General features: G+C 36.4%; 1 protein-coding gene across 4 annotated transcripts in view; it reads right to left on the bottom strand.

Annotated features, from left to right (window-relative positions):
• The window catches only part of Cdh8 (cadherin 8), a 335,462-nt gene that overhangs the window by 198,970 nt on the left and 112,209 nt on the right, over positions 1-24,283 (bottom strand). For all 4 annotated transcript variants that reach the window (XM_048355444.1, XM_048355442.1, XM_048355446.1 and 1 more), the window contains exon 3: positions 22,253-22,547. In XM_048355444.1, the coding sequence (XP_048211401.1) occupies positions 22,253-22,547 (295 nt within the window). The remainder of the gene's footprint in view (positions 1-22,252; positions 22,548-24,283) is intronic.

Raw genomic sequence — 24,283 nt, 5'->3', positions numbered from 1 at the left:
CAGAAGTAATTATTCTGGGCACACATCACCAGAAACTTGATTGAAATTTATAACATTTAGCAACGGGACAGATTTTTATGTGATGATAGAGACGGGGGATGTAATATGAAAAGCCCATGAAGCAAAACTGCAGAGGCAGCCTGACAGTGTCATCAAAGAAATGGAGGCCTTCAGAAGAAAGGGTCTGAATACTGCCTACCATGAATCCAGGGAATTGTGTCTTTTTCCACTGGGGAGCCTTAGCCAAGGTTGAAACCACACATCCCAGTCTAATGAGATCCTGAAGCAGAACATCATACAAACTTCCTGATCCTACATAATATGAAATAATAAAAATGTAACATAATAGCCCCCAGTTTATGTTAAAACAAGAAATGGATACATTGGAGCTTAGGATGTGCTAGTAGGTTTAGAAAGGTGCCACTGTCTTTTCATTTGTATAGGCCATGGAAGTAGTTTGTGGTGTTGGTCTGGAATGCAGGGGGAGGTTGACATTTAAAACTGTATTTGGAGAATAACAATAATAGCAAAATTATCAGCCTTTCTTTTCAACGGACTTTGAAGCTGAATTCTGAGGATTTATCCTGACCTTAAGCATCAGAGAAGATACAAATGTATGCATGTGGATGCTCAGAGAATGCAGAAGCTGAATGTCTAAAAGAGGATACATCAAGATAAGCTTTAGGATCACACGTTATATCACAGTCAGGAAAAACTGAAGTTTAATGAAATATTGCATTCCATACTGTGTATTCCATATTATTAGGATTTTGTTCTTCTTTAATCGGACCTTAAAGAAAAGAAAAGAAACTCAGTTTAAGAGAGGCAAATTCTTTCTGTGTGGTTCTCGGGAACCAGAAGATCCATGACTTCAACATCAGACTAGCTTCAAAGTGTAAACTTTAAACATTGATCCCTTTAAGGAAGTATTAAATTAGACAGTAGGATGCTCACTTTTATAGTCTTTAAGCTTTTCTAAGCCTACTTTTGGATATTACATATCTAAGCACCCAGTCTTTTAGCTTCCATGGAAATAGAAGTTCTTTAGAACACAAAGAGCTGTTGATATGCCTAAGAAATCAGACAGAAATTTCTGAATTAGTAAGAAACATCGTTCCTGTTTAAAACAAATGCCCTGAGTCAGGTGACAGACACTCCTTCAAAAGTCCTATCTGGTACCAAGCACTAGTAGCTCACACCTGGGATCTCAGCTACTCAAGAGGCTGAGATCTGAGCATTATGCTTCAAAGTCAGCCTGGGAAGACAACCCAACATACTCTTATCTTTGACTGGACAAAGACAGTGTGGAGGTTCAGCTCAAGTGGAGAAGGGATTCAAAAAGCTAAGCAAGATTGTAGGGAAACTCTATGTTTAGTATTTTGAAGAAACTCCATATTGCTTTCCAGAGCAATTGAACAAGTTTTCATTCCCACCAACAGTTTAGTGGAGTTCCCTTTTGGCCAAATTCCCACTAGCCGCTGTTATTGTTACTTTTCTTGATAATGGCCATTCTAACTCACACAAGGTGGAATCTCAATGTCATTTTGATTTACATTTTTTATTGGTCTGAGATATGGAACACTTATTTCTTCATATCTATTGGACATTCTTAATTCTTACTCTGAGAAGTCTCTCTTTAATTTTTTTTTTTTTTTTTTTTTTTTTTTTGGCCAGTCCTAGGCCGTGAACTCAGGGCTTGATCACTGTCCTTGGCTTCTTTTTTGCTCAAGGCTAGCACTCTGCCACTTGAGCCACAGCGCCACTTCTGGCCATGAGTATATGTGGTGCTGAGGAATTGAACCCAGGGCCTCATGTATATGAGGCAAGCACTCTTGCCACTAGGCCATATCCCCAGCCCCCCTCTTTAAATTTTTACCCCATTTATTAATTGGGTTGTTGACTCTGTGATGCTTTATTTGGGGGGGGTATAATTTTTTGAGCTCTAAGTGTATTTTAGATATGCAGCCCTTATCTGATACATAGCTGGTAAAAATCTTTTACTATTCTATGGGATTTCTATATATAAGCTATGTCCTTTGACATACAGAAACTATTCAGTTTGATGCAATCTCATTTATCTAGTCTATTTTTAATTTTTTTTTGTGGTTCTGAATCTTTACTTAGGAAGTTTCAGTCCTCGTCTAGGAGCTCTCTTGTTTCCTTATCCTTTCCTGTAATTTTTTTTTTATGATGTGTGTCCTTACATTGAGGTATTTGATCCATTTTGAACTGATCATGGTGCAGGATGATATTTATCCCATAAAACACAAATTACTCCACTCTAAAGCTACTAGCACAGACAAGTTCATTGCAGCATTGTTTACCAGAGCCAAATATGGAATCAGCCCAGATGTCCCTCAATGGATCAATGGATCAAGAAAATGTGGTGTATATACACAGAATTCTATGCTTCCATCAGGAAAAAACATGACATTGCCCCATTTGTAAGGAAATGGAAGGACTTGAAAAAAATTATACTAAGTGAAGTGAGCCAGACCCAAAGAAACATGGACTCTATGGCCTCCCTTATTGGGAATAACTAGTACAGGTTTAGGCAAGCCATAGCAGAGCATCACAAGGCCCAATAGCTATACCCTTATGAACACATAAGATGATGCTAAGTTAAATGAACTCCATGTTATGGAAACAATTGTTATATCACAGTTGTAACTACTTTCAACGTCCTATGTGTATGTGTAGTTTCTATTATTGATGATGTTCTTGTATCACCTTCCTGTGGTTGCACCTACACTATTTCTGTAATCTTATCTGAGTATATTGTAAACTGTGTTTACTGGTATTGGAAGTAGGAAATTCAAAGGGAATACCAAATTTGAGAGACACAGGGTAAAAAAAAGAGAAACAACTACAAAAGCAATACTTGCAAAACTGTTTGGTGTAAGTGAACTGAACACCTGGGGGGGGGGTGGGAGGGAAAGGGGGGGAGGGAGGGGGGCATGAGGGACAAGGTAACAAACAGTACAAGAAATGTATCCAATGCCTAACGTATGAAACTGTAACCTCTCTGTACATCAGTTTGATAATGAAAATTTGAAAAAAAAATAAGGAAATGGAAAGACTTGGAAAAAATTACAGACTCCTGATTAATTCAGTGACCATAATAAATACTTACTGTAAGAACTACTAGAAAAAAATTACATTAAGTGAAGTAAGCCAGCCCCAAAGAAACATGGGTAGCATGGTTTCCCTCATTTGTGGTATCAGAATGTGCCTATAAATACACATTTGATAGTATGTATACTGGAACATGATAAATTATACAGGTCTCCAGGCAATCATACAGAGAGACTGAAGGAAGATATTCATAAGAGCAGATCACACAGGCTCAAATGCTATGTGTATATGATCATATAAAATAAGATTTTTTTCATAACGAACTCCAAGAAATTGAAACAAGAACAGTTTTGTTGTTGCAATCACTGTTTTTCTTTCATTTGTTTTTTCATTTATCTGTATTTGAGGAGGGTTAGGGGTCACAGAAAATGTGGGACAAATGGTGAACAAATACAGCAGTGATACTCAGTATACACTATGTGGAAAATGAACTATATCACTTGTGGAGAGGGGCAGGAAGGGAAAAAAAAACCTGGGAGAGAGCAAGGAAAGTGGTGAAATGATTCAAAAAGAAATGCATTCATTATCTGATTAATGTGACTTTTAGCCCTTCTGTACATCACCTCACAATAACAATACAATATATTTTCTTACAAAAAACCTAACTATGAGTGATAGATTCTCTCTCTGTCTCTCTCTCTCTCTCACACACACACACACAACTACAACATAGCTCACACATCAAAGGATAGATGTACAGAAGCTTCAGAATTGCCTTTTGCACTATTGCTAGTATCACAGCAATAACCTTTCTGAAGCTGTCCTGAATTATATTCAGATCAAATGTGTTTAATTGAAGTATGTTATGTAAATCTCCCACTCAATGTTGACAACAATCACACACACCTTTAAATTCCTCCACCTGCTTGCTCATTTGAATATGGTGCTAATTGCTTGTGTGTACTAGATTTCTTAGACCTGCAAAGACAGAGAGGCTGCTGCTGTATTGGTTCTCCTTTAGCAAGAATCTGTCTTTTACCTATGAAATGGAGTCCTCACAGTCCCTGTTCTTCTCATAAGACCTGAGTTTGAGGAGGAAATAATATGTACCTATTTCTCAACAGTTGTAAACCTTTAAGAGACAACTTCAGGTTGTTGGAGGAAATGGGAAATTTTAATTGGTAGTCCCTCATATAAATCTTAAACAAGCAGTTTCTCAGGTCATATCTCCAATCATCACGACATAATCATACCTTATGGTATGATGGTCCTTCAAATCCTTGACAAGCTTTACAATTGCAGGTTATCATTCCTGCCAGACTGTGTGCTTCCTGGCAGGCAGGAGAATCATTTGTGGATGTGGTTTACCTAGCATATTACAACGAATGCACACAAATTTTACATAATGTGTTTTATACCATGATATTTTTATATAGCAGCAAGAGACTCTAGGAATACAAAGGATCAATAGTAGTGAATTTTAAATACATACTGAGATTTGTATATCTACTTCAATTTCCTTAATTCTTTTGATTACAGTGATGATGGCAACATGGTTTTATCCTAATACCTATTCAAAAGGTTTCTGATACTTTCTAATATCCCATGTATGGCAAGAACAATCAAATTTGAGAAAAATGGTTTCTCTGGTTAATGTTTCCTATGTAATATTTAGTGGTCACTTATATACCATTCATATTACACTTATTTAATAGTTTATGTATCTGATACTGATGGCTGATATTTATAGCAGGATAGTTTAAGATCACAACTCATACAAATAGAAGACTAAGTTTTCTTCAATATGACACATCCCATGTAGGTTAATGTCATATTTGATTATAAACAAAAATCCTGAAGGTATTTTCACAGAAGTAGAGATGAATTCTATGCTAAGATAACAAGCAAGAAGTTGTAGCAAGGCCTGCAGACTCCAGAGAAGAACAGGCTTTTAAGCACTAAGTTTATTTGCAAACACAGCTTTTATCTTGGTGACTTCACAGTCTGTATTTTCAAGCATTCCACAAATGCTTATGAAATTTACTTGATGGTAATAATTTGAGGAAAACAAGAAAGGACTGCATCAAAAATGATAAGACACAGAAGTGTAGTGCTAGTTTTGACAAGTTATTTTTTGTTAGGAACAACAGTAAAAATACAATTGAAGCACTTGAGAGACCTCTTTCACTTTTATGGAATTAGTATTGTCTTATTCATGTATAAATATTAACAGGGTCAAACACAAACATATTTACTAAAATATGGTATATAGAGGGAAGTGTTACAGTGATATAACTGCTTTGAACAACCATCTTACAGTTTAACAAAATTAATACCAGGAAGCAGGAATGTGTTGTCAGGATCTGGGAGACTAAGGAGAGGGAGTAGATGCAGGGAAAAATGAAGGATAGACAAACCCAGTCATAATAGTCAATGTATATGTGTTCAAATAGAACCAGGTAAATTGAGGGAATGTTAAAAGTTGAGAGAGATGGGGAAGAGTGATGAAATGCGTGACATTGGTTGAGATGCATTTTATTTCCAAACTGACATGCTTAATTGGAATCCAATTAAACAACTAGTTAACGATGGAAAGGGAAGGGAAGGGAAGAGAAGAGAAGAGAAGAGAAGAGAAGAGAAGGGAAAGGGAGAAGAGAGGAGAGGAGAGGAGAGGAGAGGAAAAGAAAGGAGAGGAAAGGATAGGAAAGTAAAGAAAAGGAAAGGAAAATGAGGGAAGAAGAAAGGGAGGGAGGGAGGGAGGGAGGAAGGGGTACTTATGTTGGACTTAAAGAATAGCCATGGCTTTTAGATGAACACTCTTACTTAGCTGTCTTGAGATATATAAAAGCCATCTTAAATAAAATACTATTAAAGTCACTTTCCAGAGTCAGAAGAGAAAAGAGCTGGTAGTGGTGAATATTAACAGAATAAATGAATGAAAGAATGGATTGAGACACACATGAAAGCATCCCTTGCATATGAGTCTATTTGCATAAAGTACAAAGAAGTCATCACGCATGCCATTAGGAAAAGGATTTTGGTTCCTCTTATGAGACAAGCTACTGGCAGACGATGTAAGAATGACTTTTCAGAGTTGGTGCTATTCTGATTTTTGTTCATCTGGCTTTTGTACTAGGAGAACTTTACTGCATATATATTACGTATGGATGCAGAATTAAAAAATATGCATGAAGAACAAGGAAAGCAGACATCATAGAAAAGCTTGGATGAGCAAGGATTTCTGTCTGTGATACTGAAAAAAAAATCTAACTTACAGACTTCCTTGGTACTAAATCAAAGAGTCAGAGACAATGCTGAATTCAAATCACATCCCACCATTCCATAGACTTTGCAGCACAGTCAATCTTAAAAAGGCTCTCCTAGGGCAGCCGTGTGTCAGGTGTGGTTGCAAGAACAGCTCTTGAGATGAAGAGTGATCCTTCCTTCATTTAATTGTGAGGTTGTAGTTTGTTCCATGTACATGAATGTGTGGAATTTGTTTGATATTATTTCACTGTCACCTCGTGGTATCTGCAGCCCTAATAATTATACTAGAATAACAATTTTTTCGTATGAAAGAGAAAAGGGAATAAAAGGATCCAGGGGTGATTATAATTATTCAGATTACTCTGTCAAGGTGAGGAAAAGGACAATAAAGACTGGATCAGGAATGAATTTTGTTCCTTGTTTTCAGTCTTGATGATTCAGTTTTCTTTAATAGTAATTTTTGAAAAGAACAAAGAGCCAGAAAACCATAGGTTATCTTACATCCATGAATAGGATCCGTGGGAAAAAAAAAAGGATGGAAGGCTAACATTGCAGTTGGTGTTGAGAACTAATAATGTTCCTTTTCTTATTCTCTTGTTCCCAGTTCAAGGACAGGCTTGTTCCTTTCATAGGGCTGGTTGAAAGAATTCTCCTCTATCACACAAACTTTCCTAAAGATTTAACTTCTCAGCTCACTGCTTTCATTTCTGCAGTAGAAGAGGGAAGATAAAGAAAAACCTTTGTCCTTTTCTCTTATTATTGTACGTTACAATTTGTATAACATGTTACTATTACTAATGCCTATATCATGTTTTATCCTGAGCAGGTGAAATCTTTCCCAGGGAACAGACAAATAAATGATAATCTATTCTTAAGAACCACATAATAACAAAACTGCATGTCATTTATGAGGGCAAACATTTCTATTTCTTTTCCCCCTATTTTTGACACCTCCAGGAAGACAAATACTTCCAAATCTCTTTACAGTTCATTCAAAATTCCTTTAAATCATCACTTTTCACAGTCCTAGCCAGTGTTCATAGCTCTACTTTAAATTTCTTGGCGAACTTGTGTTTTTAAGGAATAAAACATCTCTCCTCACTTCCCTGGGTTGCCATTTGTAGATAGATGAAGGTATCATGGAAACCAGAGATGGGGATTGTTCTGGGGCTCAGCAGGGTTTTATGATGAGAGGTTTTAAAAAAATCAGTCAAGAAGTTTCACAGTCTCTGTGCTTCCCTCTTGCTGTTGCCCATTCTGGCTCTCCTCACTTCTGTGAAGCCTACTTTTATTCTATTTGTCTAATATATAGTATGAAAAGTGATACCTATATAATAGTTCCTGGTTTCATATCGTTTCTTGTGGCTCTTTTGTGGAAAGCTTCTATTTCAATGTCTGCTCTCTCTTCATGGCTAAAATTAGATATAGTTTACCTATGTCCCAGAGCAAAAACCACCCAGTGTAAACCAAACACTGCAGTCTCCTATTGTCAACAGGGAGATGAAGAGGTATAAAGAAATCCACATAGTAAGAGATGGGCAGAAGATCACTGGATCTTTAGTGCATCCTGAAAGCAGGTAGATGCCCTACAAGGGGTGAACCATGGTCACACTTCATTCCTTTAGCTACACAAATTTTCAAACATAGCAATAGACTAGATAAGAATTATACTGATTATTTTGTGAATGAATAATGAATTAAATCCTTTCAGAGGAAAGGGACTCAGTTTGGCCAGAAGTTAAACAAGGGAGTATCTTGCTGAGAAACATTTTTTCAAACTTCTCAAGATTAAGGACAGGCTTGTTCCTTTCATAAGCTGATTGAAAGAATTCTGCTCCATCGTACAACCTAGATTTGGATTTCCTACAGATGTAACTTCAGGCATTTAACCTTATTTGTACTAACTTATTTTACTTGCTTTCCAAAGGCACAAAGTCCATAAATACATTATGACAGACTCTACCTATGAAGTGATTATTTTGTAACTGTTTATTACCCAATTCAGCATAAAATATGTCTTTATGCTATCCATATTCCTAGTTATGAATTGAAATTTAATGTGTAAATAAAATCAAATTGAAATGTATAAGCCTAAACCAGAACCCATGTCCACATTCAGTTTAGATTTATTCATAAAATTGGAAATAGTTAAAAATGTCCTTCAATCATGAATAAATCAAATACAAAGAATGAACCTTGGAGTAATATGTAGTAGTAGAAAAAAAGGAATAAACTGCCTAGCCATATGAAACCATTACTTTTAAGTGATTACTAAGTACAATGCTAATACATCATCTAATTCCAGTTTTATGCCATTCTAGAACATGAAAACCACACAGAGTAAATACATGATAGATGCTGGAAGATTAGGAAATTAGAAAGGCCACTAGTTCATGATCAGGCAGTAAGAATTTCTGTGTAATATATGAAATATACTCATTATGTCTCTATTTACCTCTCCAAGCCTATAGAACTTTATAAAATGACAAAATGTAGCCAAACCGACAAGGCCAAACTAAGAGACTAAGGATTCCCAGGATATATAGATGGCAGAGTATGACAAAATAGTATGACTGGCTTGCTTATATATTTTTACAATGCACTAAAGAGGATTTGGGGAGAAACAGACCTAAGTAATTTGGAAATTGATTAGAGTGCATGCAACTGACACCATACATGACTTACACAGCATTGCACTCTATTTGATAAAAAAAAATGATCCTGGTGGCTATAATCTTAGATACTCAGAGGGCTGAAATCTGATGTTTGTGGTTCAAAACCAGCCCATGCATTAAAATCTGTGAGACTCCTATCTGCAAGTAGAAAGTAGACATATGGTTCAAGTGGTGGAGTGTTATCATTGAGCAAAAGTTCAAGGACAGTGCCCAGACCCTGAGTCCAAGTCATAGAGCTCAAGCCCCAGGATAGCTATGTATGTACACATGCACAAATGTATACATACACACCCACTCACCCCCAAAAAGTGATCCTCATTGAATTTGCTCATATGCCTACAGTAAGTAAACAAACATGGCATAGATGACAGGTAATTTGGAATAATAAAATAAATTTGTCTTTCCTCAGTTTTACTGGGAATATACTATCCAGCAAGAAAATGTGCAAAAGGAGGGGTGCAGATTATAATAATGAAGCAAGCGAGGGACAAAAGAAGAGAAAGAAGGATGGAAGAGGAGAAAAGATGGAGGGAAGAAAAAAAAGAAAGACTAGGAGTATAAACAGAAGAATAGAAAGGGAATGAAGGAAGGAAGGAGGGAGGAGAAAGGAAGTAGGGAGGGAGGGAGGACAAATTTCCCATGGAGGGCAGGAGCAATATACCTTATTTCTACTATTTGATATCTAGGATAAGATATTGGAAAAAAGTAAATAATATCAGACAAAATTCAAAAGAAGTAAACATTAATATCTGTTTTGTAATATGATAATAATTCCCTGTGCTAATCTTACACTAGCAACATCAGTAATCAGAAATACCTGTGTAGACATTTCAGTGCGTATTTGTGAAACTTTTAACTTTATTTGTGAAACCCCTCTCCAGTCCCAATGTGTTTTTTTCAACTCAAATCACCCATGGCATTGGCAAGGCATCCCAATGGGTAGACTAGAATGAGATGTGGAAAAGCCAAACATGGTTATAAAAATGCCTTATGTCCTTTACCCTGACAAAAGGGACATCAGTAAAGTCATCCTCAGGAGTGGCATGAGTGTAACTTTAGTGATTGAAAAAACTCTGAGGCCAGATACAAGGTGGAAAACTTCATTTTAATAGGATGAGCAATGAATATGAGTCTATAGATTTCATATGACTGCTATGTAGTTTCTTCATAATCTTTTGTCGGGATGCCTGATTTTTTTCAGCATGAAGTTTTCAGTGTGCAGAATGCAAAAACTATGTCACAAAACTATGCAGGTATGATTCCTGCTCACCAAAGAAGAAAAGCATTTGGATCCAAGATTTGAACAACAATGTCTCTAGAATCACTATCTATAATTATGATTCCCATATTCCAGCAATACCAGCTGTAAAGAAAAACTGCATTCATGCATACCTATTTGAGAACACAAACCTTCCCTCCACCATGAGAGCAAGGTTCTGCAGAAAGCATGCCAAAACTCAAAAATATATGGACAAAGGTATGGCAGATCCATTCCCAGATCAGGCTCAGAATTTCAGATGACATGTTTTGCACATGTCCTGAAATGCTCAGAATTTCAGATGACATGTTTTGCACATGTCCTGAAATGCGACTGATTCATTTCTGCTGGGAAAATGTAGGTAAAGCTGAACTCTGTAAGCTTTTACTCTCTAACTCCTTTTAACTCAACTTATTTTTTTAAGAATGATTATGTTATATATTAAACAGAAAAAGAAAAATCACATCCTAACAATCTAGGTGTGGATGCGGGTTCACCAAGTTCTAGAGAGAAGAAATTCATTTTATCTCTGGAGTCAGTAAATACATTGAATCTTAAAATATTTACTTATATTTGAAGTCAAAGAATTAATAAAGAGCCAGGATTACTTGGGCAGAATACCACCTGGGTTCTCAAACTTCCATCTACAATGCAAACCTTATTTTGAGTGTTTTGATTTTCTTTGGGATAAGTACTGACTTACTGATTGGAAAATACTTCTTAGTATTTCAAGTACCAGAATATTTATGAAATCAAAAAGTATTGGGTTTTACCAAGCTCCACTGGTTTATGCATTTCCTCCTGCCGTATGAGGAGGCTATGATCTGAGGATCATGGTTCAAAGTCAGTGCAGGCAGGAAAGTTTGTAAGACTCTTATCATCTCCAACTGACTACCAAAAGCAAGGAAAAGAGCTGTGTCTCAAGTAGTAGAGTGCCAGCCTTGAACAAAAAGCTCAAGGACAGTGCCCAGACTCTGAGTTCAAGCCCCAAGACTGGTGTGCATGTGTGTGTGTGCATGAGTGTATATATACATGCCCATGCGCATCACAAAGTACTCATTTTATTTTCCTATGAGGGAATCATAATAAAGCTCTCTAGATCAATTGTCCAGGAAAGAGTTTCTCCAAAGGCAAGGAAACAGGGTACAGTTTTCAGAGATATAATTCAATATATTCCAATTCAATACATATTCAGTTATGGTGTCAAAATATGACTGACTAAAAGATAAAAAGAGATAGTCAACAATAACACAATCCAATATAATTTAAGATAATTCCATAAAAATTGCAAGCACAGAGATACAATGGAGAAGAAAATTGAAAGAAAAAGAAACACAAGAGAACTTAAGTATTGGCTGCTGGATACAATTGGCTTGCGATTTTTTGCTTAAGAGATACATAGATGGATTGGTTAGGTTAAGCACTCAGTTTGAGCTGTATCATCAAAGACACCTCTTCACTCTTGACCTAGACTTGGTTAATGCTGAGTCAATACTGTAAAATAATTTTAATCCTCTGAAATATGAATGCAAATTAAGAGATACCTGGGGCGGAAGAGATATAGGTTTGTAAAGGAAGCTGAGACAACAAATCAAATCCCAAATGGAATGATTCATTGTCTACTGTGAGGTCACAGGCACAAAGTGTTAGATTTGTTTTCAGGAAGCCCAAATCTCAGGCATTTAGTATTTAGATATAACTTGTAAAACAGATTTTATGTAAAATTCTTTTTTTACAGAACAAAAATGATAACAAAATAAAATAATTTCATCATATAATCTAGTGGTTGAGATCATGCTGATGAAATTTTATTGAAAAGTTATTGAAGATTTCTGGAAAGAATTACAGAAAATCAATAGCTGCATAAAAGACCACCAAAATAACCTCAATTATATTGGAAATGAAATCCAAAATAAAGATGAAATTATAATAAACAATTCTGAAGTTCCAACCATTTTCAACAGGACTAATGGCCATATTTCCATAAAATTCATAATAAAATTCCTTACACAGTTGTACCTATGTTAGTTTATTTCTATATTTAATGAGGTGAAGTTTGGAGAAAAAGGCTGTAAAATTGAAGAGATTGGGTCTATGACTTGATCAATGTCAACTCATATATTCTAAAAGTAAATACTTATTAGGAAGAACAAAATGGATGATTTATTTTTTGTGCTACCAAGACATTTATTAATAAGATACACTCTTAATAACTGAGGTGGTTCAGAAGACCAATGATAAAAGCAACCATGGGGGCTGGGAATATGGCCTAGTGGCAAGAGTGCTTGCCTTGTATGCATGAAGCCCTGGGTTCGATTCATCAGCACCACATATATAGAAAAGGCCAGAAGTGGAGCTGTGGCTCAAGTGGTAGAGTGCTAGCCTTGAGCACAAAGAAGTCAGGGACAGTGCTCATGCCCTGAGTTGAGCTCCAGGACTGGCCAAAACAACAACAACAATGGATGGAACTACTCTGTTACCAAAATTATACAAATGAGTCTTGTTTGTTCTATCATAATTACCAAGGGTGGGCTGAGTACATCATGGAAATAACTTAATGCCTTTTGTGGGAATTATGCCTTTTAGGAGTCTCCCCATGAGCTGTCACCAGTTGTCACATTTGGATGCTTCAGTAATTTCTAAGCCAGGAACTATTTGGGAGAAGTCTGGGAACCACCACCAAAATCCACTGACTTCATTGTAAGATAATGAACTCAGCATACACACACACACACACACACACACACACACACACACACACACACACACACACACGTGTTGTGCAGCTATCTCCATAACCCTAGTGGAGGTTTAGGTTCTTTGTGCACAATAAATCACAGTCTTTACCCTATCTGGACGTTTGGAAACCACAGCTGCTATTGGCATTCATATCAGGTACAGCAGCTGGATTTCTTTTGAGAGCGTTTATTTCAATCCTCATGATTTCCCACCCATGTTTTCCTAAAGAATTTCAATCTTGTTCTTCACTGTGAATCAAACCAGACAAAAAAATATAATCAAATCCATCAAGATATATTTTATACCCCTTTCTTGCTTTGCATTTCTCCTTTAAAAATAGAGAAATCCTGCTGAATTCTTTTCAAATCTAGCCCAGTGGAAAAAAAGTAAGGCATAACCTCTAAATTATGAAAAAGCAATGTGTTAGGTTTAAGACAGTTTGTCAGTGGTAACATCCTTTGATCCTGTAAGCTTTCATGACATACATTGTTTCTTTAATAGTAAAGACGAATAAGAGAATGAAACCCTTTAATTAATACTTTGGCATAGTTCTTATTTTGGGCTGAAATAATGTACATGGCAATGAGAAGAATAACAAGCTAATCCATGTAAGCTGCAGCCATCATGTTTTGCAATTCACTTTCTAGAATTTGCAAATTTCACTATTAAACTGCATGCTAAATCAACATAGACTTGCATAGAAACAAAAATATATTCTTGTTAGGTGAGCGTTTCTAAGGCTTTTGTAGAGGAAAACCTTGTAAGTCTGCAGGATCCTCCTTTAAAAATGGTTTCTGTGCTCACGTAAATGTTTGAATCTCCCTAAGTGCATATAATGTGAATTAATCAAATTATGACCAAATAGTATTTTGTAAGGAGAATGAGAAAAGGAGTTTGACCTTAATTTGGTGTTTATCCAGTGCATGTAACACTTTTTTTAAAGTTAAACTTATTTTATCTATTTCAAAAACCAGTTAGAAAATGCTGCTACATATCTGCTATATGATAATAACTAAATACGTATAGGTAGTGTTGTGTGAATTTTTGTATCTCTGTTACTGACAGTTTGCCCCTGGCCTCAAGAATTCAATACAAAAACTGTTAGATGTAGCTAGACACATAGGAGTCCATCTCCTATACTTGGATGATCAAGAGTTAGAAGAAGAGGGGATAGCAGAGTTTCACATTAGCATGGGGCAACCTGGTGCTGTGCACAGAGAGAAAATGGAGATTTTGACAAGGCTGGTGTGTGATCCAATGAACAGACACACTGAGCATCAAAAGGGAGGGATATAGATTTCACAATAATGCAGAAAGAGAAAACATGTGCTTTGCCATTGGAGTGCTGGAAGTAAACTCATCATTTTCAGCAGATGGAGTCTGTATTAGTTTCCAGTGACTGTGTGACACATTGCCAAATATAGGGTCGCTTAAAACAAAAGGAATGTATCAATGTTCTAGAAACCCAAATCACAGTATTGGTAGGACCATGCTCTTCCTAAAGGACCTTCCCATGCCCTTTGCAGGTACAGGTGAATTCTGGAACACTTTGCTTTCTGATAGCACAATTATAATCTCTGACTTCACCTTGTATTGCTTGTGTGAGTCTTTGTCTTTACAAATTCTTTTTATTAGAAGACTGATCATTGGATTTAAGGCCTGTAATAATACAATACTACCTGGGCCTATCTAATTACACATACAAAGTTCCTCATTCCAAGAAAGGTCAGTCTGTGAGGTCCTGAGTAGACAAGAAATTTTAACAAACAGAACTCGACCCTGTGTAGATAAATATCCATCCCTTGTTCAATTGCACAGTGCCTTCTTGTTGAACAAAATAAACACTCAGACTTTGATGTGTACGTGACATTAGATTTCTCTGTATAAATGACTAATTCTTGAACTAATGTAGAGAAAGTACAAAATGAATCACAGATACTCTGTTGGACCACAAGTACAAAATGTACTGACTAGAGTCAGCTTCAAGGTCATATCATAGTCAAGTTGAAGGCAATTTAAACTCCAAGATAAATAATTAAAATAATCTAAAATAAAACCAAATGGTAATTTTAAACTGCAAAATAATGTAAATAAATGCAGAAGAAAAAGGTTAACTATGGAAGTGTGTGGAATGACAGAATTTAGGGCTATTGTCACCCCTCCACTCATCACTCAGCCAAAGAAATACATATTTAAATTTTATGTTCATAGTTAGGTGATCAATAAGGTATTGATGAGGGCTCCAAGGTATTATGAACAACGAGAAGATAATAGTTTAACAAGAGCGACACCTCCCTAATTCGGTGATTAAAGTCATTATCACCAACAATGGGATACAACAAACTACGGTACAACATAATGTTAAGTCAATAATCTCTTCTTTCTGATCATCAGACTGTCAAAAGATAAGTATTCTGAATCTACTCTTAAATAAAGACCAGGCAATTCCTCACTAAAGAATACTACAAAATAATTGTTCTATAACTGTCCAGGTCATCACAGAGAAGAAAGGACTGAAGATTTATGCCTGATTGGAGGGATCTAATGTATGCATGATCCGGGATAGGGTCTTTTATTTTATTTTTAACCACAGAAGGAGAGTACTAGAACAGTTGAAGACATTAACTGAAGCTTATGTATTTGCAGCAATGGTGTCTGAACATAGCTGATCATTTTGATGGTTGTACTGCATAGGAAGTTATACATGGGGTAGAGGAGTGGCAAAGGCAGGTGAGTGGGAAAGTTGGCACTATCAATTCCTTACCCTGCCATGTTTTAAGAACAGTACAAAGACCGTGCTTGCCATTTTTCTAAGATTAAATTTAATGTAAATTAGAGATAGCAAACCCCCAAATTAAGTAGTGTACATTTTATACAAGCCTCCTTCAAAAAGAAAATTGGAAGATGTTTACTATAAAAGGACATATTTACCAAGATCAGCCATAACATTATTGCTAAGAGCAGACCAAAGTATTTGAGTAGTACAAGGGCACCTTTTTTTCCGTAGAAAATGTCTGAATTATTTAATATATATCACATTTTCTTTTGCTGGAGTCATTGTCCAAGAAGAGTTAAATTCACTTGTACATTATATAATGATTTCTATTACTTGTCGAGTAATCAAGTTTTAGAAAGCATTAAAATTTGGTTTTTAATATACATATTTGCTAAGTCATTTCCTGACCTTCTAGTGATATTTCAATTAATATTTTCTTTGGTAAAAAGCACATTCTCCTTTTGTACTCACCACCAGGAAACCCAGAATCAATTCAAGCTGCTCTTTTGTCTTTATCCTTAGTACTTTAATCGTTCCTCATCTCTAGCCATTCACTACAGAGCTCTTAATTAAATTTTATTGTTATTTGCATTTCTCTGGTTTATATTGTTCTTACATTTTTTAAAGTATTTCCATTCCTACCTTAAATTTTATATATCTTACACAAATTTCTTTGGCATCTCCCCTCTAAGTTGTTCAGTTAAAAAATTGCAAAGGGGGCTGGGGATATGGCCTAGTGGCAAGAGTGCCTGCCTCATATACATGAGGCCCTGGGTTCGATTCCCCAGCACCACATATACAGAAAATGGCCAGAAGTGGCGCTGTGGCTCAAGTGGCAGAGTGCTAGCCTTGAGCAAAGAAAAGAAGCCAGGGACAGTGCTCAGGCCCTGAGTCCAAGCCCCAGGACCAGCCAAAAAAAAAAAAAAATTGCAAAGGATGCTAACCACGAATGCCCTCCCACCTTGGAAGGCATTACCTGTGATGAATATGAATCATTGTCATGGTGCTCACATAACAAATTCTCTGGGAATCTCAATGATCAGTAGAGCATAATGGTTAATCCCAAAGGAAGCAGAACCATATATCTGGACTTTAATCCCACCCCTTCTATTTAATATCTGGCCTTATATTAGCTAGTATTATCTTCATTCTTTTGTTCAAAATCATGAGTCATATCACTACTGCTATTAATGCTACTAAGTTCATAGCATTTTTGTGGCTGTTAAAAGTATTTAACAGAAATCCTGTCCTATAGTAACCTCTCAATACATATTGACCATCACTGGAGGAATCTGAGATGTGCAAGAAAACTTAAATTATTCAGTGTCATATGTATATATATATATATATATATATATATAAAACTTTGTATAATACAAAACATTTGTGCCTAAGACCTGAAGTATTATTTCTATGTCATCTTGACTAATGCCTGCAGTAACAGTGCCCTTTAGTATAGGCTAATGTGGGTTTTTTCAGGCTGTGAATTTGTGAAATAAATTTATATTTTACTGAGCAGGTTTTACATGACCATAGTGTGCTTGTCATTTAGACAATTATTTAATCAGCTTGCATGAAAGAAAATCACAATGAAATGATTGTAAAGAAACTAATGTTTTATCAGACATCAATTCCATTCTGCCAAGTGATTAGAAAATATGATCATTGAATTTTTCAGAGCAGGCTAACTGTTAAGTACTGTTACATTTACTAGGCAGAGAAAATAAGACTGAGATGGAGTTTATCACTTACAAAATTGAAGGTCTGAGTTGAATTTAACATCTAATCTAAACATCATCTACTAAATCATATAGATTATTTTATCTAGACCCGGGTTTAGACAAACAGTATGAAAACATATCTCACATAAATACAAAGTATCATTAAAATATATATTAAATGGGTCTGAAAAAATAAATACAGGAAAATTTTCCCTGAAAGAAGAAAACCAAATGAACATTGTACTGACAAAATCAGAGACACTCACGTGTCTGTCTTTATGTGGTGTTTCTATAAAAGTAAATTCTCATCAAGTTCTGAAGTTCACAGTAGAATATACAAGAACTGCATCTCCAGCTTCCTAAATTAATTTGCCTGCCATTTGGGCAAATATATATGTGTGTTTTGTCGTGACAGCTTGACAACTGGCAGATAGTTCTTGAACATCACGTTCATTTCAATTTAATACTGGCAAATTTCTCAATTAGAATATTATTTCTCATTTCCTGCACAATAAAATCCCACAGTCCTTGCTGGCATTCCTCAGGGCTCACAGGTGCAGGTGCTGGCATTTTTGCAGTAGCAAAGGAAGAAAAATAAAAGGAGGAAAAGGGGTAGAGAGGAGACAGCCTGAGAGAAGGAAGTGGTGATAGGGAGAGAAGGGAGATAGTAGCTGACCTTCATCCTTATATTCACCCTCATGGAAAATGAGGGGGATGATTCATACATGACAATAAAATAGCACTGCTGCCTTGTTTCCTTCAAAAGATTCTGGGGTCAAGCAGAAGCCAGACACCCAATGCTTAAGATCAATACACAATCGAAGGCACAGAAGTAAAGAGGGGAACAGATTAATAAAATAATTTTCAAAGCAGAAACAACAACCAAGCATGGAAGATATGTTTACTTTGTAGTCTTACTTACACCTTCCACCTATATTTTATCATGCAATTTTCACACAATGTTAGGAAGGTAGGAATTATTAATTTTATAGGATAGCTAAGGAAATGAGGCAATAACTTAACATCCCCAAACTTTAAACTAAAGAAGATCATAAGGAATGGAATAAGGATTCGAAGCTACACTGTGATTTAAATACAATCTCTGTTTTCTGGAAGACAGGTTACAGCCCAAGGTTTTAACAGATTTATATGTACATGTGTATGTGGATATATATATATATATACATATACATTTATACATACAGGTATAAGTGTATTTACAGGCACACATACATATTTACATCTGTACCTACCAAATAAGTTATTTTTTTTTTTATTTTTTTTTTTTGGCCAGTCCTGGGCCTTGGACTCAGGGCCTGAGCACTGTCCCTGGCTTCTTCCCGCTCAAGGCTAGCACTCTGCCACTTGAGCCACAGCGCCGCTTCTGGCCGTTTTCTGCATATGTGGTGCTGGGGAATCGAACCTAGGGCCTCATGTATCCGAGGCAGGCACTCTTGCCACTAGGCTATATCCCCAGCCCCGCCAAATAAGTTTTAAAATCATTTTCCTAACTGGAATGGCTTGACATTTCAAGAAGTTTCTGAGGCTTGCCTTTCCAGTATATTTATCTTGTACATGACTTAAATACACAGCAAAAGAAGACTCTGATACATTTACCATTAACAAATAGATACTTGCTATTAAGATGGAGAAATACCATTATAATGAGGCAAAAATAGAAGCTTCACTGTTCCTCATTAATTCCCAATTCAGATAAAGTTTTCTGCATGTACTAATGGTACCAATAATTCTTTAGAATCATATTATCAAATGTGGGTATGAAGGATGGAATCACAAACTCTCTGACTTGAATGAGCTGATGAAAGAAAGGAAGAAAGAAAGGAAAAGAGAGAGAAAGGAAAGAGGAAAAAGTATCCTTCATTTCTTTTTTTATCGTTAGAAACTAAAAGAACAAAGATGGAGATGATTTTGCTTATTTTCTGTGCTTTTTTTCTTGTGGTATTGCCAAAGGTGGAGAGATAGTTTCCTGCTAGGAAATCATAGAAATCTCTCTAGAAAAGTGTCATTTCAGTCAGCCATACAGGAGCAATTTGGTTTCCATAAGAAGAAGAAAAAATAGAATTCCTTGCACAAGAGGTAAATAAAGTGGAGTTCTGGCAGAGGAAATATATGAGCGAGGTATGAACAGCTGAAATCACATCTGAGTTTGCTGCTGCAGTGGATATACCCACCAAAGTCACATTATGAGTAGGTAAGAAAAAGATATAAAAAGAAGGCAAGCAAGCAAATATCCCTCCTCCACCCACAACTGGGCATAGAAACCTAGAAATATTTATTTTAACTCAAGCGAACATCTATAAAAACCATGAAAACTTTTTCACCATCACACCTATGTGAATTCACCAAGAAAATAACAAGGTTAGAATTATGTGTGCAATTTTTTAGGCTGCTGAAGTCCTCCAATGAAAGACATTAGAAGCTGATTACCAGAGTGATGATGAGAGTGAATGAGGTTCTAGGTTAATTACACTGATGTCAGTAACTAGAATTAATGACTGAAAGAGTGATATGCTACTGAAGAGGTGTGAAGGGGAGAAAGGATGCAATCATATCTTGTACATTATCAATATGAGACTTTATAGTGTACTGGGATCACTGGCAAAAGTGTAGAAGTGAATGGAAAAAGAATTTCCTTAAGAAAATGAATATATTTGTCTTTAAATGTGGAGTTTGCACATTCTATGTTATTTCTATGTTAAAAGGATTTAAACAATCAAGAATGCAATCCATATCCAGTGCTAGAGGTTCAAATCTGTAATCTAAGCTATTCAGAATGCTGAGATGTGAGGGTCTTCATTTGAAGATAGCCCTGGAAATTAAGTCCTGGAGACTCTTACCTCAAACAAACTACTCAGAAAATGCTAGAAGTGCAGCTATGGCTCAAGTGATAGATCATTATTCTTGAGAAAAGAAGTTTAGAGACAGTACCCATGTCCTGACTTCAAGCCTTGAAACCAGCAGAGAAGAAAGGAGGAGGGAGAGGGGGAGGGGGAGGGAGGAGGGGGAGGAAGGGGAGGGAGAGGAGAAGGGGGGAGGAGGAGGGGGAGGGGGGAGGAGGAGGGGGAGGGGGGAGGAGGAGGAGGAGGAGGAGGAGGAGGAGGAGGAGGAGGAGGAGGAGGAGGAGGAGGAGGAGGAGGAGGAAAGGCTGAGAGAGAGGAAGGGAAAAATAGAGAAGGAGAAGGAGAGAAAGCAGACTAGGAAAAGAGGAAAGGAAAATAACTATAAGAAGCAAAATAATCATAAACTGTGACAAAATGAGAGTTACACCAAAGCACATGGCATTTTTACAAGCAGATGTAGTCCAGAGAGTATCACATCTCATTGCTGAAATAAATTAAAATGTTTAAGACCATGTGTGGCAAGTAAAGGACATACTGTGTCAGTCTGATGATGGGTACCAAATTTAGCCTTGAAAACCCCAGTCAATATTTTGCCTTTATTTTAATGTACAGTCAAATTTGAGGGCACTATTCACCCCATATATTTCTTCTTGTCTTTCTTATCTATAACTATGTATAATTCAAGGGCTTGAGACAATGAATACATGTGATCTTATCTCGGTCTTCAATTTATATCTTCAAGTGTCAGCAATTTCACACACTTTTAATGCATATAATTTTGTGGTATAGTTGCTTTCTTCTTTAAGCCAATTAACTATATACAGAGTATGTAAAAATGGTTTTTGCAATGTTATACTTTGATTCTTGCATCCTGTCGCCTATTTTCTTCAGACCAGGAAAAACTTAACAATCACTCCTGTCATCATACAATATTAATATGTAGTGCTCCCTGTATCAAGGTTGGTGCTTGGGGATGAACTAATAGATCTAAGAATAAAAGGAAAAGACTAAAATGTTTAAGGATGTGTACTGTTTTCTTTGAAATGGAATAGATTATTTGATGACTTGAAAAATGTGGGACTGGACACCAGGGTCCAGTGACTCTTGTCTGTAATCCTACCTACTTAGGAGGCTGAGAGCTGAGGATTGTGGCTTGAACCCAGCCTGAGCAGAAAAGTCCCAATGAGACTTATCTCCAATTAACTGCTCAAAAAACTGAAGGTGACACAAGTGGTAGAGTGCTAGCCTTGAGCAAAAAGAGGCTGAGGGACAGCGCCCAGGCCCTCAGTTCAAACCCCACAACTGGGGTAGTAGTGGTAGACTCTGGAAATTGTTCTGAAAAGATAATTTGCTCCCCAGATCAGAAGACCTACTTGGAATGTGTACCATAGAATCCCCTGGAGACTCAACGGACCAGCTCAAGCCAGCGTCTGACTGACAGCACACCTAAATGGTCTCTCATTTCTCTATGCACCACATCTGCATGAATATATATGAACAAATAATTAAACATGAAGCAAATATCAATAGGATTAGCTTGGCATGTTGAAACAAATCTTGATAATTCCGTCTCAGTAACAATACTCAAAGTACAAGTCTATGAGCAGAATACAAATTCTACCTATTGAAGTATTGTCATGTAAGGAGAGATATTTTAATAAAAACTGCTTCTCTGTCAGGCCCTATTACTAAGGGACTAAAGCTATTGAGCTGTGGAACTTAAGCCAAAAAGGAGGATTTGGAAATGCAAATGTGAGATAAGACTGTTAAAAAAAAAAAGGCTTTTATTCAGCCACACACCATTCTCCATTCCCAAAGCCATGAACTATTTATTGCAAAGAAGATTCTTAACAATTCTCTGAAATTGGAAGCATACATACCTAAAATGGACATCTCTGGCACAGTAGCATGATAAGGTCCATTAAGAAACTCTGGTGCATTGTCGTTGATGTCTTGCACTTTAATAATAAATTCAGAAGGTGGCTCAAGAGGTTTGTTTGTCTCCCAGTCCACAGCCTGAGCTGTTAAAGTATACTCAGCCTTTTCCTCTCTGTCAAGTCTTTTTATAGCGTGGATATCTCCAGTTGCATCATTTATTTGAAAGATTGTCCCAGCTCCGTCACCTGATAGGATATACTTGATTTTTTTACTTCCAGGATCCAAGTCTGTGTGTAGCTAAAATAAAAAGTAGCATTAATTAATGATGAAGAAATTTGCAAAGTTATTGTTTATCTGCTTCCTGTTTGATTATCAAATTGGTTATTTCCACAATGTATCATGAGTTTCCATTGAACATAAATATACAAAATTGTCTATGCTGTTGTATCAACAAAACTAAAAAATATATTGAATTTCATAATGATGATAATTATAACAACCCAAAGCATCCTTAAAAAAGTGCTCTGATTTATAGCAAGTCAACATGGTACCAGAATGATGAAAAAGTCAAGGGAAAACTGCCAAGAGATGTGAATTCATTTTCAAATTACTGACCTATGCACTTATATTGTTCGTATTAACTACTTTGTAAATCACTAGGCAGTGACCCGACTAGATCTTTCAGTGACTCATGTGTGTACACGTGTGTACACGTGCACACGTGTGTGTGTGTGTGTGTGTGTGTGTGTGTGCCTGTTGGTTATTGGTTATGAAACTTAAATTCAGGGTCAGGCTCTGTCAGGCTTCTGTTTGTGCTCAAAGCTAGTGCTGTGCCTCTTGAGCCACAGCTCCACTTCCAGTTTGGGGGTTGAGTAGTTGAAGAGAATTGTCTTGCGGACTTTACTGTCTTGGCTAGCTTGGGATAAGATGCTTAGCTCCTAAATAAGATTTCAGGTGTGAGACATGAGTTATTATATATAATCACTTGCTTAAATTCTACAAAAGATGAGGTAGTCTTTCATATAAAGTATGGTTCCATGAGGTTCCACGAGGCACATAACAACTTCCTCAAGATTCATATTTGATGGAACAAAATACAGTAGAGCAAGAGTTTGACTCTGGTTTGCCTACTGTACGTATACACATACAAAAATGTCACTTTAAAAACGAGACTTATACTAAGATCTTCTGATTTTGGTTTATTTTGGTGTGCTTTTATAGGACTAGGGGTTCTTGTACTCTACCCCTCGAGTCATGCCCTCTGCCTTGTTTGCTTGTAGCTGTTTATTTTGGTGATGGAGTTCCCTGTACTTTTCTACCTAGCCTGGCTTTGTACATTGAGAGATCCTCACAATGTCACCCTCCTGAATAGCTATGATTATAGGCATGAACCATAAGCACCCTGATAGATCTTTTGAATTGCATAGGCTTTATTAATTTTTTTCTTTAATTACTAAATTTTGAACCCAGGAAATTAATTCTGTTTTAGAGAAAAGGACATTGAGGCCAAAATACGGGAACATATTTTGCAAAACTAGAATTCTCTGGAAAATGACAACTTTCAACAAGCATCAACTCCATCTCAGTTGAGAGCAAAATATTTATTGAGCAAATATTTATTGAATTAGTGTACCTGGTAAACATTATGTCTGAGATGTATGGTCAGGATCTGGGATAAACATAATCCCTGGTTTTGTAATTCTCATGGTATGTTTTCAAGAGGGAGGGAGCTATATTTGACTCTGGCTTAAAAAAATGATTAAGATATTAAATGTCTGGGTTCTATTGAGTTACAATTGCAACATGCAGTCAGTTGTATATATTATGAATTTAACTCAGTTATTACCTGCCAGTATACTTCGAGTTACTGCTTAAATATTTATCCCTCAAAAAAGAGAAAAAAGTAGAACTTGTTGAAAGAACCTCCTAGAAATTCAAACAACACTGTGTTCTCTAGGGATCACTTTTATTCAGAAGAGTCTGTATTGTTTACTTCCCCAATTTGAATTATATTTAGTGCTTCAATAAACAAA

Source organism: Perognathus longimembris, chromosome 10, assembly GCF_023159225.1.
Source record: "Perognathus longimembris pacificus isolate PPM17 chromosome 10, ASM2315922v1, whole genome shotgun sequence".
NCBI lineage: Eukaryota > Metazoa > Chordata > Mammalia > Rodentia > Heteromyidae > Perognathus > Perognathus longimembris.
This window is presented reverse-complemented; position numbering and strand designations above follow the sequence as displayed.